The sequence below is a fragment of the Epargyreus clarus genome, unplaced genomic scaffold (genome assembly GCF_041222505.1).
Source record: "Epargyreus clarus isolate Ecla_fem2 unplaced genomic scaffold, WU_Ecla_fem_2.2 ptg000018l, whole genome shotgun sequence".
NCBI lineage: Eukaryota > Metazoa > Arthropoda > Insecta > Lepidoptera > Hesperiidae > Epargyreus > Epargyreus clarus.
In genome coordinates this window covers 8,377,669-8,395,667 of record NW_027332226.1, presented here as the reverse complement: position 1 = coordinate 8,395,667, position 17,999 = coordinate 8,377,669, and the positions used below count along the sequence as shown (strand labels likewise).

At 35.3% G+C, this 17,999-nt stretch overlaps 1 protein-coding gene across 1 annotated transcript; it reads left to right on the top strand.

The window, feature by feature from the left end:
• Nucleotides 1-392: 392 nt before the first annotated feature.
• On the top strand, nucleotides 393-14,014 carry LOC140749472 (uncharacterized). Its single transcript, XM_073082516.1, has 8 exons — nucleotides 393-593; nucleotides 897-1,096; nucleotides 1,180-3,376; nucleotides 3,700-4,347; nucleotides 5,292-5,388; nucleotides 8,594-8,728; nucleotides 11,121-11,241; nucleotides 13,163-14,014. The coding sequence occupies exons 1-8, from the start codon at nucleotides 514-516 to the stop codon at nucleotides 13,330-13,332; spliced, it is 3,648 nt and encodes a 1,215-aa protein (XP_072938617.1). The 5' UTR covers nucleotides 393-513; the 3' UTR covers nucleotides 13,333-14,014.
• Nucleotides 14,015-17,999: the final 3,985 nt, after the last annotated feature.

Here is a 17,999-nt window from a genome sequence, read left to right as displayed (position 1 = left end):
AATTAACGCAGCAGGACTAACGTCGAGCGGGGCTTTTAGTCTACCGATTCGTTCCCATTCTGTTCGAGGGACGCCTTTCTAATGAGACCCTCTTCTGTCCAAATGACCGGGCGCCATGTGAGCAATGCTGCTTTTTAAGATACCCCTGAGAAGATAAGTTCATCATGATAGTCAGCGTCGTAGCATATGTGCCATGCCAACTTAATCAAAAGCGTATCGTATTGTACCTGATGTAGCCACCAGCCTTTACGAATCTTACGATTACTGGACCCCCATTTATCTATTTAAGTAGGTCTCATAATATTGATATTCTATTGCATAACCGGTAACACATTTAAATAACCTGTAACCATGACCTGACATTCATAAGTAGTCTGTGACCATGTAATGTCAAATGTCAATGTCAAACTGAGTTTAAGTATGTCGTAGAAAGCCGCGAAACTTTTATTAAAATCTTATTGAAATTTTCACTTAAAACTTGAAAAATACTATTTATGTGGCAACAATATTACAATGCCTTTAAAAGCATTTGATACAAATAAACTATCGGCATTAATATCGGTACATGTGGACCAAGTTACTTGTATAGAATGGTATGTGTATTTAAAATTTTGATGTTTTTATGTAAATTAAGTAAAAAATACTTAGATATTTTATGCTCCCATAACTTTTATACGAGTGTTAGTAGTATTGCTTAGTGTATTATACTTAAGTTGTAAGTCTTCATCTATTTATTATAAATAATTTTTGTTAAATATAATTGTTCATACTTTCTCGGTTTTCATATAAAAAGTACTTCTATGATATTTATAGTAAATATAAATAAATATGGTCTAAAATAGTAAATAAATAACATACGGATAGGAATTAATATTAAGTAATTCCTTTTATTTCAGTCGCAAGTATTATATAGTGCCTACAACAGCCAGTTGTGGTCATACATTGTGCCATGCGTGTTGGCGGTGGAGGAAAGCCTGTGTGTATTGTGGGACACAAGTGGATCGAAAAGCTCTCAAATTAAATCTACATCTTCAGAATCAAACTGAACATGCACACACACTTGCAGAAGAATTTGAAAGGATTTTTAAAGTTAAATGTATGTATTTCCAATATTCTATGAGTTCATAGTTAATTACTAGATATATTTTGCTGAACTAACTTTATAAATTATTTTTTCAGTGGATGAATTTATACTCGATGCTCCCGTTGCAAAAGAATCTATAGATGATCCCACTAAAAATGTCAAGGAATGGTTAGCAAGTTCAGAGAATCAGTTTTCTGCACCCCAAGCTAGTCAGCAATCTGTACAAGATGTAAAAATTCAATCACATGATGTTTCAAATAAGGCAAATGTCCATACGGAGACACCAAAACTAGCACCTAACAAAAATACTGTTTATGTTAGAATATCCCAGGATGATTGGGACAAAATTGAAGAGCTGCCGGATACAGAAGAAGTATGTAAAAAGAGTAGTGACAATCCTGTAGGTCCTATGGACATAGAACCATTTGTTGCTGATCAAATTGAGTTTACAGCAGATAATCCCCGACGAAGTGTTAGAAAAAAAGATGTCAAGGGCAATAATACAACTCCTAAAGCTGATAATAATTTTGTAGATAAAAACAGTACAAAAAATTCGAGTGATACTGAATCAAAAACTGTAAAAAGCAAACAAAATTGGGGAAATGTTAAAAGGATGAAGAAAGAGTTTAGTAAATTAAATAAAAAACGCAATAATAAACTAAATGTGTCAATTGAAATGTGCAAGAAAACCCAAAGTTCTGCTAACAAGAATATGGTGCTTATGCCACCAATAAATAACTCAGATGATATGATCATAAATATTGATGAGAATAGTCCTGTTGTTAATAATAATCTAAATGGTCGTACAGAATCTGAGTCAAACTTAGAAAACAATGAAAATAATATACAATTAAAACATACATTGAGTAATTTGCAACCTGGATTAGAAGTACATAAAGACAGAGAAGATAGGACTCCTGAAATAAATCAAAATATAAATCAGCCAACAGAAAAGAGAACTTTTTCAGAATCCAGGCAATCAGAACATTCCAATGCCTGTACCAAAAAAAATGAAGTAACACCAGTTCCCTTTATTATGAAAGGTGCTTTATTGACACCTTCCAGTGAAGAAAATTTAGACAGAAATAAAAGCTGTAATAATAATAATCTGGAATGCATAACCGTTCATACTGATAATGTTACAAAGAGTACAGATGATATTGAAATCACAATTAAAATAGGAAATACATTAACTAACATCTGCATTAAAAAGAAAGAAAAAGATGTGCAATTAAAAATTAATACTGATAGGGAAGTACAAACAACACAGGACAAATGTACATTAGAAAATAAGAAAAATGTTTGTTGTTCCCCTATTAAGGAAATAGATCCAGGAAATAATGTAATAATAAATATACAAAACAATAAATGTAATACATCACAACAAATTGTTGAAGAATGTGGTAATAAAAAAATATTAACAGTGAAAACACCCTCAACAAATAAGAATACTGAATCAGCAGACACTGCAACTGTACAATATGAAATAACTGCAAGTATTGAAAAAGAATTGTCAAAAGAAATGGAAAAAACAAACACACAAAAAACATGTACTATTTCAAAAAGTGGTGGCAAAATTGATGAATATAAACCAGATGCAGAAAATGACGCATTAGGTGAAGATGATTTCGATTTCCTCGAAAATGAATCAATTAAAGAAGGTAATGTTCAGTTGTTGAAGTCAACAAATCAAGCACCTTCAGAAATTTTAATGTCTACAGTTAAAAGTGCTAAAAGTAAGAAACAAACTGGTAAAAGAGGTAGAGACACAGATTCAGATGATTTAAGTGTCAGTAAAAAGATGAAAATAAACGCAGTAATAAATAATGACAGTGAAGATATTGGTACTACACAGAAAAAGGATCAATCCAAAAATATAGATGAAGACAGTGAACTAACCAATTATGATGCAATAATGGGACAAGTATTTGCTAACATTGATGCAGATATGGAAGACCTACAAAATAAGTCTGCTGAAAAAAATAATTCTCAGTTGGAGAAAACAACAAAACATCTAGCGTCACCTCTCAAATCCACAGCCACACCTAATCCTTCCAATGCAGCTCTTGGTGTAAGTGAAAATGTTTTTTCTATATTGGAGAAAGAAAATGAGACGGGTGATATCGTAAACTTAAAGGATCAGTCTCAGACACTTGGCCGACAGACAACACAAACAGCTCGAAAAACTCAAGTAACAGAAAATGATGTAGAATTAATGGAGCAAGAACTTAGCACCCCAGTACAAAATAATGACGGTTCTGACGAAAGCGTTGTTGAGGAGACTCCTCAAAAGTAAGTTATCTCTTGATGATATAATTATTAACCATTTTGTCAGTAAATAGTCAACATTTCAGTTGTATTTCTTACTACTTTTTGTCTGCTACTCTGCCCGCTTTTTGCCAAATGCTTTTTATTTTATGCCAAATTTTAACCAAATCTGTTCTGCCATTTTTGCGCAAAATATTAAAAAATATTAATCCGTCCTTACAATTTTCGCGTTTATAGTAAAAGTAAATAAATTTTAATTAAGAGTAAGAAGTGTATAAAATTAAAATTTATAAATTGATTTTGATACATATAAATTATCGTGTTAAAATAAGAATTTTGTTTTGCAGAACTGAATCTTTTCTAAAGGCAAAACAGAGTATTGATAGCACACTAAGGAGACAAAACAGTTTTAAACTTAAATCACTTCAACTAAAAAAGACGAGAGTGAGTGAAGAAGAAAATGCTCAAAACAAGACAGTGAACACACCAAAAATGAGTGTGATCGATATATCGGATATCACAGATGATACGACACGAAATAGCAAACATGTAACAATTATTGAAGCTGAAAAACCGAGACCTACATTAGATACACCCCTTACAATAAGCAAATTTGTTGATCAAATAAAACATAAATCGACGCCTGTTGCAAGGAAGTCACTTAATTTTGATAAAGAAAATACTGAAAATTGTGAAGCTGATGCCGACCAAACATTATGCCCCAACTCCTTTTTAGTAGCAAGAACTACTCAAGAAAGAGAATTTATGTGCAACGCTTTCGAAGACTCACCTAATTCAGCTAAAAGTCCTTTAACAATTAGGAATCTTAAAATGAGGACAATCAAATATTGTGTAGCTGGAACCTGTTTAACACCATTTGAGATAAAAAATTTAAAGCTTCTATGTACTCTAAGAAATTGGGATTATGTAGACAAGTATACAAAAGAGCTAACACATTTGGTTGTTGGTGTGGATGAAGAGAGGAAATCTCAAAGGTATTTTAATATTATATATAGATATAATATTATATATAGATTCTAATAACAAATTTTATATAGGAGTACTTTGCTGAGAGATATGAGTGTGAACTACTTTGCAGTAATCTAATATCATTGGATAGGCTAGAAGTCTAAGGGTCTTTGTCCACTGCACCGTCACCGAGTCAATACCGAGAACAAGATTATTTGGGGCCGATTTTAAAATAAGTCGTGACGGCGATAGTTTGTTCGGTATCGGCTCGGTGTCGGTGGACAAACAGCGTAACACACAAACTGGCCCCTTTGCATGTAAGATTTTTAGCCTTTCCAGTGATCATATAAAATTCCTTTTGTTACCTAATGAATATTTTATTATTATAATTATGTCTTTGTAATTTTTCTACCTATAGTCTGATTCATAATTAGGTGTCCAAAATGTAAACAAAGAAATGTCACTGTCAAAATTAACAAGAAACAAAAACATTAACAAACAAATATACAAAATAATAATAATAATAACTAACGCGTTATGTGAACGAGAAAACATTCGAGTTCGATCACAATCACGAAAATGAATAATATCAGTTACGAAACTTAAAAATGACAGCACAAGAAATGTCTTGGATTCCGATTGTTACCATTATCACATTTTAATTTTCTACCATAAACTTTTTTTTTATTATTATTACTGTATGGAACGAAATTGAGGTGATATAAATATTAGAAAATGTGAATTAATCTTAATTTATTTAGATTATTTTTTTATTATTGTTGTATTACTTTAATATCGACAAAAATAAGAAACTATCATTTCTAACGTATTTTCTTGATAGGTCAACACCTTTGTTTACATTTTGGACACCTTATTATGAATAAGACTATGGTTATTAATTAATATACTATAACTAGTTATTAAGTAGAAGAAAATTGAAACTTAAATAATTACCTCTTATTGTTCACAGATCTGTAAAGTATATGTGTGCGTTGGCGGCATCTAAATGGATAGTTTCTTATGAGTGGGTCAAAAAATGTTTACATATGAAGAAGGTTGTTGATGAGGTAGGAAATACATTTTAAGTAATCACTTACATACATTTGTTATCATAATAATCATCACCTTATGGCCCATACCGAATAGTTTTAAATTTGAATGACCTATCAGAAATGTATACGCCTACGCTCTATATATATATAAACGCCTGCATTTCCGACATGGCAATATATCATGATGATAGTTTCTTAAAAATATCATGCTAATAATATTTGAAGGGAAGTTGTCAGGGAACTGGAGAAAATTGACTAATTTTATTTGTTTGCGTTTTGAATGAGTTATAGCAGCGCCATAGTATTTCCGGTTTATATCTGCATTATAGAGCTGCTGGGTTTTAGTTTGACGGCTATGTTACAGGATATTTACTGATTAGTTTGTGTTTGATATTACTATTTGAAACCCCAAATGTCTCCAATCACCATGTAATACAACTGGACCGTAACGCGCTTGCGCCGTGCCGCAATATTTCTTCCTATATAAACCAAACTGAAATAATATCTATTATACCAGTATGTAATTATGATATAAACTGGCGGACTTGATTTAAGTCAATTGCAAATAAAACAACCGTTTTATTTGCAATTGACGGAATTGAAGTGTAAATTTAAAATACATAAACTACTTTGTTACTAAATTTTTTACAATAATTTTGTATACGACTTTATTTATTTACGAAATTGATAGAACTCTTTGTGGTTCCGCGCCGGCGGCACCACCGCCACACCATTTCTACTTCATAACAGTATGAAGCGCTGCGCTGTTAAGGAATATGTTATCCTATTTGGGGTTGATTACAGATATCCATGGGCGAGCAGCAGCGACTTTCCATCAGGTGTATTGCATGCTTGTCTGCTATTTCTATATTATAAAAAATACGAATAAACAATTTAAAAGTGAATATACATAATACAAATATAAATAACTTAACACAAGATATACAAGTCTGCTAACTCGCACTTGATCAGCGCGGTTTACTATGGACTTAACTAAACCATTCACTCTGAGAGTAGACCTGTGCCCAGCAGTGGGACAATAAGAAGTTAACGACAGAAACAAAAAGACTAAAAGATCTAATCGGAATATTGAAAACATGTTGATGCTGTATCACACCATATAAGTAGATATACATATATATATCGACATGTGTATGTTATATGTATTGTAGTACATACAATGTATTATCCTCAGAATTGATTAGGACTTGCGCATATAAAATCGATGCATGCATAATTCTTATCAGGCTGGCCCCAGGGTCAGCACGTTGCGCGCTAACTGTTCAAACATTGAACGTTGAACATTGGACACTTATTTTAATGGCGTAATCTTTTCCTATTCAGACACAATGCTCAATTTGAAGTCACCTTGAAGTCGTACCGTTATTCACCGGCACCGCTTTGTTTACAGTCTAATCTTTGTCATTTTATCTGAAACAATTTAATCTATCATTTTATCTAGGCTTGGGATTTTGTCAACAGAATAAACATTTTGTAAGTTATCTTATAAGCAGTGTAAGGAACTGCACCTTACATTACATGATTCATATGAAGTCTAGATTTTTCAAGAAAATGAGTACACCAAAATAGCTTCATATTCACGACAGTGAGGTTGTTCTTGTTTTTATGGCCTGAAGCAGACATCAGAATATGTCGTAAGCTGAAGATGCAACTAGGGGTTGTATGAGTTGTCCCTGTAATTCCGGGACCAGAATAGGGCTACGGTATCCCCTGCCTCTCGTAAGAGGCGACTAAAAGGGGCTTCCGGGGTTGCGGGCGGCAAGAGTGGAAGCTCAAACCGCCGGGCCAGCGACCCCGGGAAGGACGGCGGTATGTGTGGTCGCATACCGTCGTGTACAACAGACGGTGTGGCGAGCGGCATGCTCACCTGGACGGAGCCCGACGGGGCAACGCGCTAAGAGGACTCCGGTTGCGTTCCTGTGGAGATCCCGGAGTCCTTTACGCAGCGCCGAGGACGGCCACCGGGGGGGGGGGTTTTAGTGCGGTAAGAATCCCACATAACTCTGTGTCGCTCCCACGGCACCGGGTACCTTTCGAAGGTTTCCCCCTCGAAAACAAAAAAAAAACGGGTTGTATGAGTGACTCATATGTACCAATAGCTAGGTATGTACCTATTGGTACATATGAGTGACTCATATGTACCTGCTCCCACATATACCATAGCATAGCCCAAAGATATTTTGGTTAGGAAAGCCATGTACAATAAACCGGCATAACATCGTTGAAAGAATTAAGGCTGCCTTACAAAAGTGTGATTATTAGGAATTATCAACATATAAGGTCTTTATAAGGTGGAAGGAAAATGAAGTACTTGTCTAACTAAAATGATATAGGATCCTTAATTATCCAAATAGCAGTAAATAGGAGGGGGAAATAGATAAGTGGTCCAAGTGTAAGGTGGACAAACAGTAGGAATTATTATTTCATTTGTTGGTCCATTAGGCGCTGTAAGTAGCAGTTGCAATACATTTCTCATAATTTTGGTAAATAGAACACGCGAAGTAAATCTATACGTGTTATCAAGCATATTTACTATCTGATTAGATAACAGTTAACCGCAGGACGCTGCCGGCCCACGTGGCGAAATTGATACCATGTTGGTTTAAAACGCAAAGGGTTCGATTCCCGGTCACGCATACCTACATGTATGATCCTATGAAGATACTTAATACTATGATCTAAAGCCTACAACATTAAAATAGTGCTGTAAAAAGTAAAAAGTATGAAATAAATAAATATTTTTTTAGTCTTTCAGTGGGTAGCCTTCGTGTATGCTATCTTGCCCTAAATATAAGTGTAAACCATTGAAAGAAAGTGGCTGTGATATACAATACAGTTCAAAATCATAACCCTCCTTTTTGCTCTGCATTAGTCGAGTAATAAAATATAATTACTACCCGCCGTTTGTGTAATAAATGTGAGATTGCACTCACTGGACGATACGAGCCAGTCTTAATTCGGTAGTGGTGAGAGACGGACGTGTCGCAAACCCACGAATTAAAAAGAGATTGTTTCCTTGGGTTCTAACCCTTGTGGTAGAATAATATGAAGAAAAAGTAACAAGTGACAACTAATATGATTAATACTTATTATGATTATTTTTATTCATACACTTTGTGAATTTATTAGAAAGTGTTTTATGCCGAAATGATCTTACGCCCACCGACACTTAAAATATGGTTAACTCTTTTGTACACAGGAGCTGTTCGAAGCACTGGACAGCACGGGAGAGCCGGGCCCGAGGCGGTCCCGCGTGGCTAAACAGAAGCTGTTTCAAGGAATCACCTTCTTCTGCATGCCACCCTTCAGTGTTCTTGACGTCGACACACTTAAAGTAAGTTAATAGTACATTACAATACGAGGACGAAAAATTTTTTTCTGACAAGTGTGAGTGATATAGAAGTGATATAAAATAACTTTAATAATAATCATTTATTTCAGGGAAATCGTAAAGACGATTTCATTATTCTAAATGGACCAACTCCAATAACATGTAACGCTAAAAAAATTACACATTTTTTTATTTAAGAGACAATACAATTACCTACTTATTTTACGCATACAGAGAAATCAAAATTACGGTCTTCTCTACCTTTCGTATTCAACACAATGATATATAAAACCTATTCAACACCGAACCACAGAATAATAAGTACGAAAGTAACCGAACTGCCAATACGCCACTAGGTGACGCATGGCATGTCCTTGTAGTCCCGGGACTAGAATAGGACTACGGTATCCCCTGCCTGTCGTAAGAGGCGACTAAAAGGGGGCTTCCGGGGTTGCGGGTGGCAAGATTGGGAGGTCGAGCCGCCCGGTAAGCAACTCCGGGAAGGACGGCGGTGTGTGTGGTCGCATACCGTCGTAAACACCAGACGGTGTGGCGAGTCCTGGAGCTTACCTGGGTGGAGCCCGAAGGGGCGACGCGTTCAGAGGACTCCGGTTGCGTTCCGTAGGAGATCCCGGAGTCCTCTTGGCAACGTAGAGGAAGGCCACCGGGGGGGTTTTAGTGCGGTAAAAATCCCACATAACCCTGTGTCGCTCCCACGGCACCGGGTACCTTTTGAAGGTTTCCCCCTTGTAAACAAAAAAAAAAAAAAAAAAAGGCGACGCATGGCATGGTATAGTACGCTATGCATGCTGTATACTATTGTTGCATGCATTGCAAAAAAGTGGAATGATAGTGTTCCAATATTGTATATTCAACATACTTTCTGTATACATACATATGTAAAACTGTCTGTAATTTTCATATTCTGTACACCATGCATCATATCATAAACTGAGAGATGACCAATAATTTGATGCATATATGAGTATCTACTGCAGACGTATAGTAATTTACATAAATTGGATAGGTACGTGAGTAATGTATCGTTACATGTATGCACCAAGTAATACAGTATTGTGTAAGGACGAATTATCTTATTGGTGTAAATTCTCCCTACCTTTGTTATGACAGAGTTAAAATATTATATTGAAATAATGACATAATCGTTCAATATTACTAACTAAATGATATTTACTCAAAGTAAAGGTCGCGTAGAAGAAATACAATGTTCCACATTATTTATCCAAATGTATTACAACTAATAATTATTTTGACGGTCATTAGTTTTAATTTAGTTACACATGTAGTTGGATTGGTCATTGTTTTTGTGCAGAGTCATTTACTGCGGTTACAAACAGCCAAGCGCATTACTGTATAATTATGGCAATATGAGTAAGCTTCCCTAAACTGGACTTCTGTGGATTAATGAATGAATGAATAGATAAATATAATATAAATTGCACGTGCGCAGTTTCTCAATTTCACACAAAACCTTAAATATGTGTAGTATAAGAATATTCAAGTTATCAGATACACTTTTCAAGTTATAAGATAGACAGACCAACAAAATGCGAATTTGATTTTACGTATCATCACAAAAATTATTTTAAAATCACAGTCAACACGCTTTTTTATATATATTTGTGCAGACTATTTACACTATGCAAATGTTAAAAACGTGGTTTTGCCTCTTGTGCTTTACGATCATTTGTTATATGATAATCATGCTAATTTGGGTTTGTTGCACATAGACAAATAATATTTATACGTATCTTATCGATTATGGGACACTATGTACATTTCATCATCAAAAACTAGAGCATTATCATTTTTATGCGAAAACAGCCACTTTAAATTTTGAAGGACGTAAATTTTGTTACCGACCTTCGTCCCTATAAAATGCTGAACATAGGGCATTTAAATACCAACCTATAATTGCAATTTGGTTTCGATATCGACGAGCACTTTATCGTTTCAGCTGAGATAATATGCCCAACTTCCGTGCACATCATCGGAATAACACAGTGATACCAAAGTATTGTATTCATCGTATTTTAATATTTATTAATTTGTTATATTATTACCCATATTGTAATGCTCACTGACTGGTTTAATCTCTAGATCATAGTTTAATCTTCACACATCAGAAGTTAGGGAAAGCTCTATGCTCAGTTTTTCGACGATGTTTTCCTGTACTCAATGCCTTTAATTTGTTTGACGTAGGTGTGAGACCGGCTGTACTTTATTTATGAAATCGAAAATGCCCATCGGCGGCAGTAACCTTGCCATCTTACCAACTTACTATCAGGAGAATTACATGCTCCTTTGGTGTGTCAATAAGAAACTTAAATTTCAGTTTCGTGAGGAAACAACTAAAGAGGAGATGTTTTCGTAGGAAATGCTAGAAGCAGCCGGCGGCCGGGTGGTGGAGGAAGCGAAGGCGGTTAGAGTGACGGGCAGCACCCCAGCGCTGCTACTGGCCGAGCCCGAACACACGCAAGAGGATAGATTTATATGTAAGATATGTTGTATATGTTACATATTATATTAGACAATGATTATATAGACATCCTAAATGGATACCACTTCCCAGTGGGATCCAGGATTTTTGTTTGTGGAAGGTCCCTACCTTCTACCAAAAAGTCGGCTGGATAAATCAGAAGTCCCTCTCCCTAGAGGGACTTCTGATTTATCCAACCGACCGTATTCTTTAAATAATTTGATGGCGAAATCCTTACGCCTAAACTACTGAACCTATTTTAATGAAATTTTGTACAAAGATAGTCTGAGACCTGAGAAAGGACATAGGATAGTTTTTATCCCGGAAATCCCACGGGAGCTAGGGATGGCGATCTAAGATCGATTAATCGGAGAATCAATCTTTTGCACCAAAACGTCGATTATTCTTATCGATATTAGTAAGGATTGAATCGTAAACTATGCATTTGATCAAGTGATGATCTTTAGCAAAGTTGTTGTCCATGAGCCCACGAAGGTTTCAGAGTTGGTACGACTAATTTTCGTCAGATGGTGCCACTGTCATTCCAATGAAGGTACGAATTTTCAGTTTTATGTCTGTTAGTATGTCATATTATTTTATTTTAAACGCGGGTGAAACCGCGGGCAAAAACTAGTTTAGAATAAAAAACAGATAATAATGTATTATTTGTGGGTTTCAACGCAAAGAGCCAAAGAGTACATGACTAGGTTATACAAGTTGTTAAAGGTTAGCGATTATTTGTCTTAGTTTTATTAAATCATTCAGGGAGCTAGTAATTACACCGTTTACTAAAGCGGCTAGACTAGACTAAGACTTAGGTAGACTTTAATAGCTAATTATGCTACTTGGTAGCGACATATATTTATTAGCGGAGTAGATATTCAACGTAACAATTTAAGGACTAGCTAGCTACCTATCATTACCACCGCGGTATTTTTTGTCTTTTACAAGAAACCGTGTACGAGCTTAGCCTCGTGCATAACTAGTTGATCCACCACGAACTCTACATATTTTTGAGCTGAAAAACTATTCTATCTCTCTACGTTTCGTAGACTTAAAAGACTCGATGGTAATAAAAATGAGTCTTGAATACTCTTGAATCAACTTCACATAGAAATTATAGGTATACATTTTCCTATCTATTGTTAAGTGGTAGCTAACCGCCACCCATGGACATTTATAATCGATCCTAAATATGATACAAATTTTAATTAATTTGCCGTAGTAGAGTTTCTACCCTTAAAAGCTAGTTGGAATGCCTATTCATAGTATAAGTATTTCCCCCTTATCACCTCAAACGATCACAACAGCGCTCAACATGGTTGTTATTCGATAGATATGTGTGGTCTCCGAACCACGAAATGTTATTACACCTTTTAAAATTTCTTTATATAAATAAAATGAGACTTTATTACACATTTATACTATTTCCGTTCTATTATCGTTTAAAGGGTTTACGTCAACAAAACAGTTCAAATATAAACAGGGTCATCCATGTTCGTGCCAAATTGCATTTCAAACGGTCGTCAACATGATAATGGATAAAATTACGGGAAGCATAATGTTTTGACCCTTATTTTATAGTAACTACAAGTTTCCTAGATTTATCCGCGCTAGAGAGAAAGTGCCTTGTGCCTACTTATGTTATTCGCGAGAACGATATCTGCCTTCTAGTGAAGATCTTGTAGAAGTCACTTTCCGTAGAAAAACAGAAAACTTAAAACATTGTCGATGTATTTACGTGTATTGACTTAAAATATTTACACAATCCTGAAATTTCCGGGGAAACGGGAACGGAACTTTTATTTGTTTCCCAAATTAATGATCATCAGACAGAGGATCGGCGAAGATTTTTCGGGATTAACAAATAGGCATATACATATTATAATACAAATGAAAAACAACAATACACTTGTTTAAACATCTCCTTGTTGCAGACCTCGCGATGGAGTTGGGTATCGTGCCCGTAAACTACGAATGGGTGTTGAATTGCCTCGGCAGCTACACGATCAGCTCCGTGCAGGAGTTACTGCTCTGCCCCGCCAGCCTGCTGCCCCCGGCAACCGCGCAGTGGCCTCAAGCTCTCATTGCAAGAGATTACGATTGAAACAAGGACCAAGCCTGCAACTTCCTTTAAAAATAAATATATAATTATGTCTATTTCTAATTTGGGAATACCTGTCGTTTCCTAAAATATATTCACGATTGGGAAATATAAACTACCTATAGTTTTTGGGGTTCTGTACCCAAAGAGTAAAAACGATTTATTATTTATCATTCCGTCAGACTATCTACATCAGACCGTCTACGGTTCCGGATATAGAGCCCTGTGACAGACAGACATGCAGCGAAGTCTTAGTATAAATAGAGTTCCGTTTTACCCTTTGGGTACGGAACCATAAAAATTAACAATAAATGAAAATTTAGTGGCACAGAACACTTATTGTGCGAGTATTCGCCTCGCACTTGGCCAATTATTAAAATGCGTGTTTATCGATTTAATTGATCTAATCTTGCTATGAACGAATTGATTTAGACGGATGTCACTCATAAACTATAGAGAACAGAATGATATAGTTTTTACAAGTTTTTGCCCCAAAAATTATAACGGGGGTGTACGGAGACGAAGCAGTGCGAAGAAGATTTTATTCATTTAATAAATATATCACATAGACGTTTATAGCGAAAATGCTATTGACTATTGCTTTAACTAACACGGTTATTTTATTGTTACATGGAGTTTTTAATTAACTTACGTTGTAATTATCAAATACATTTTATAAATTATTTGAAGTTATTTTAATAAATATAACCTTTTTTAATTGCCAAACGACCGTTTGAGGCCATCTCAACCACGATTCTGGTAAGGGTTGGTGACCCCCGACCATCAGGGGGCCGACCGTCCGCTCGGTAACGACGCGACAAGTACCGAACCACCCACTGAACAGTGGGGTTGGTCTATTTTTGATACTTGTCCATTATATTATAATGTTTTAAATAACTTTATATTATTATGAATAAATATTATAAATCCAGGGGGCATTCGACCACCTGAGAATCTGCCCGAGCAAAGAGGGTATCCTCGAGACCCGAATTTCCTGCCCACCGCCCTTAAGTTGACACTGCCGCAATATATGTGCGCCCGGGGGTAAAACGTCCCAGATATAAACAAATTGTCGTATGTATGATATGGGTGCCGGAAGATAACATGGCAAAAATCTGTCGAATACGTATACAACATGTACCTATGTAGGGTAGGTACATACTATTAAATGTGAAATTAGGTATAGTTACGCGATCCTAGCATGATATTTTTTGTTTTGCTATGACGATAGTGTCACTGATTTATAATAATAATATTATTGTACCCACACATCTAATAGTTACAAAAATTGCATAAGCCGGCAATGACGCGCTTATAACTTGTTTTGCGATAAGTACTTTATTAGGTAGATTGGGTACTTAGGAGTGAACTTTGAGAGTTCTAACGGTTTTTACAATAGACCTACGTGGCTTGTATCTCATTCGCGGATATGAATCATTCGATCAAAGTACGATGTCTGTTGCGTGCAGTTTATTTAATTTAATCTTAATAGCTTGTTATCTCCAATCACGTGGTGAAAATATATCCTGTAAAGTCGCCCGATGTAACTTAATAGTCATTCGGATGATTTTATCGATTCTGAGATCCATCGCATAATAATTTGTTATATTGTAGGAACCGTGAGTTAGTGATATTTTCTCCTACGTCACACGTACCTACACTCTAATCCCATATTAGTAATGCAGCACTAATGATAAATCGCTAAGTAACTTAATATAATTCCAAGCTTAATTTTAACGTCTACTTAACCCAAATGTATTAACTATGATGAATATTTAGCTCTTAGTGTACATAGACATTTCTTAATCCTCGTCATTATTTTGGTAACTTTCAAGAAAATGTTTTTGAAGATTAAAATGAGCTGTCTTGATAAAAAATATGTTTGGTGCAAACATTTGTGAAAAATAAAGTATAGGAATTACTAATCTATGATAGGAATAGGTACGAGTTAATTTTGGAACGAGTTAAACCACAGATCTGTATCTAGCTAAACTGATTTTGAAAATATAGAAAATTAAATAGGCTATACCAGGGGTTCCCAAAGTGTGCGCCGCGGCGCCCTGGTGCGCCGTAGAAAGTAAAGAGGGGCGCCGTGAGTCGATCCTCTAATTATTGGACCCCACAAATATTGTCGTTTTGTTTCTCGTTGATTTGACTGAATAAATATCGTATTTAATTTTTGTTTTTTCTCAAGTCTTTCTCGTTGTTTTCCGTTTAAAGTCTTTTATAAAAATATATACAAATTCATACTGTGGTGCTTTAATTTACGTTTAGATCAACCTAACGTTACTATTATTATTCTAGGTACCTATTTCTTTCGACTGTCTTCTTCTAATAGTTAGCAAGGACAGGGCGCCGTGAAAAAATATTTAACTTGTAACTGCGCCGCGGGTTACAAAAGATTGGGAACCCCTGGGCTATACCATTATATATCCTTATACTGTGATTATACCTACAGGTAACGTGGGGTTAACTAACCAATAAGTACAAACACATGTTTTGTTTTTACCCGACCTCGGAGAGCAATATTTTTCAGGGATATGTATGTAGGTAAATGTAATATGTACCTATGTCTCATTCTTGGGCACGCCCTTATCAAGGACGGACTTATCAAGTGACTTTGAACGAAGACGAATCTAAATCGAGGGAGTAGGTAACATAGAATAAGTTATATTTTTAAACAGTCTGGTTTTTATTTTTCATTTTTTGATGTGAAACATCTATAGCCGCATGTAAAACCGATTTCTGGCGTGGCGACGCATGCCGTGGCTACGCTATACGATGGTATATATATACAGTCTATATGCAGTAGTGTGTACGGTGTGGCGACGCGTCGCCATGCGCAATCGTAATATTTTATCATTATGACATATTTAGTTCCTATCACAATCTGTTCTTTTCTGCATATTACTTTTACAAAATAATGTCGATGTTTCACATCTGCCAGGCGTCCCGTGACGGCTCACATTTTTTTTATTTTCAAAATTGATCTAACGGCCACGGCCAGCCAGATCCAGAGCCAGAATCCAGACATTTCATATTTTAAAATAGTTATCATTCTGAAACTATTTCCCTACACTGATTATTTACTATAGTATTTTTTATATAATTATAATTAATTCGCAAGCAATTCCCTACCTGTACATAAACGCGTTACTTCGTATTAGAAGTTCTACGTATTGATACATTTGTAGTAACATCTACTAACTATTAACATTAGTATCTACCAAGGGTAGCAAAACTGTGGTTTGTTTAGAACACTAATAAATCGATACATCTATATTTAACATTAGATTCCAAAATAGATAATACTACTTAAGTTTGGCTTTTCTAGCGCTCTATACTTATAATATTTATAGTTTATATCAATGTTATATACCTATATTGTGTCCACGTGTACACTACCTATTACACGCTACTTGGTATTTGTAATTCAATTCGCTCCATTTACGTACAATCGCTACAACTATTGTAAAAATGTGAGGATCTACAGAACTCGTGTTTATAAAGAACTCTCAATTTTTGTGCTCTGCTCAGAGTCGGATTAACCTTGTATGGGCCTGTAGGCAATACAATTTTCTAAAAAAATTATGACTTACATCACCCTTTGTAAAACATTCAACCAATGCAATTTCCATAGAAGTGTAAATTCAATTGAAGCTTCGGAATTATTATCGGGCTACGGAAGCTTACAGAACGCACCCAACGAATCGGGGATTCCCCCAAGTTGCGTTCCGAAGGATTATATTAGTTCTAATATTAGTTACTAGATGGTTCTGTATTTATAAAGTGTAACATGCGTTGAAAAAAACAAAGAATAGTATTGTTGATTATCATTTTCGATCCATAAAACTTTTTTTACGGACCGCAATGGGCCCCTGTCGATCCTGGGCCCCTAGGCAGTTGCCTACTCTGCCTTAAAGTTAATCCGGCTCTGGCTCTGCTGGCTCAGCTAAGTTCACCAGCACTAAATATAAGAATTTCAAGAGGCTTATTCTAAGTGATAACTGTTATCACTATTAAGTTTATATTGGTAGTATATGGTATACCCAAACATCCTGTAGAGTTTTGGTCAATTTAAAACAAGCACATATTAAGCACTCGTACATCGATAATAAAATATTTCAAAATTAAAATAAATGCAAAATTAACTATTGAAAGAACTGTAGGTATACATAGATACTACATATGAAATATTTCTTACCATGATTACTCAAAGAAGCGCACAAAATAAAAATGCCCCTTTAAGTCGCCCTATTTAATTTTCAGGCTCTTCGAATTATGTAATTATAATATATTGGTTTACCTTAGGATGCAGAAAACCTAAGATTAAAATTAATTTATATTTTCAACATTTAATATAAAAGCCGTTAAATGTTAAGCCTGTTCAATTGTTAGGGTAGGTAACCTACATGAATATAAAAAAAGAATATCACTTGCATCAAATGTATCTTAATTAGGCAATACATTAATTAGTAGATACTAATTAGTAGTATGTAAATTTCCTACGAAAATAAGAGATCATGTTATGGATATTGCAATGACCTATCACATGTTGCGTGTATTTCACGGCATCCGAAAATCTGAACACAAGTTCAAACCTTAATGTCAACAAATTTGGAACAAATGCTCTAGGCTCGTAGGTCAATTTTCAGTTGATGCAAAATGTA

Bases quoted from the DNA above. Each gene is read 5' to 3' on its own strand.
- LOC140749472 (XM_073082516.1), top strand. From the start codon at position 514: ATGCCTTTAAAAGCATTTGATACAAATAAACTATCGGCATTAATATCG. The intron at 4,348-5,291 runs GTATTTTAATAT...TATTGTTCACAG, and splicing joins GAAGAGAGGAAATCTCAAAG to ATCTGTAAAGTATATGTGTG. The intron at 5,389-8,593 runs GTAGGAAATACA...TTTTGTACACAG, and splicing joins TGAAGAAGGTTGTTGATGAG to GAGCTGTTCGAAGCACTGGA.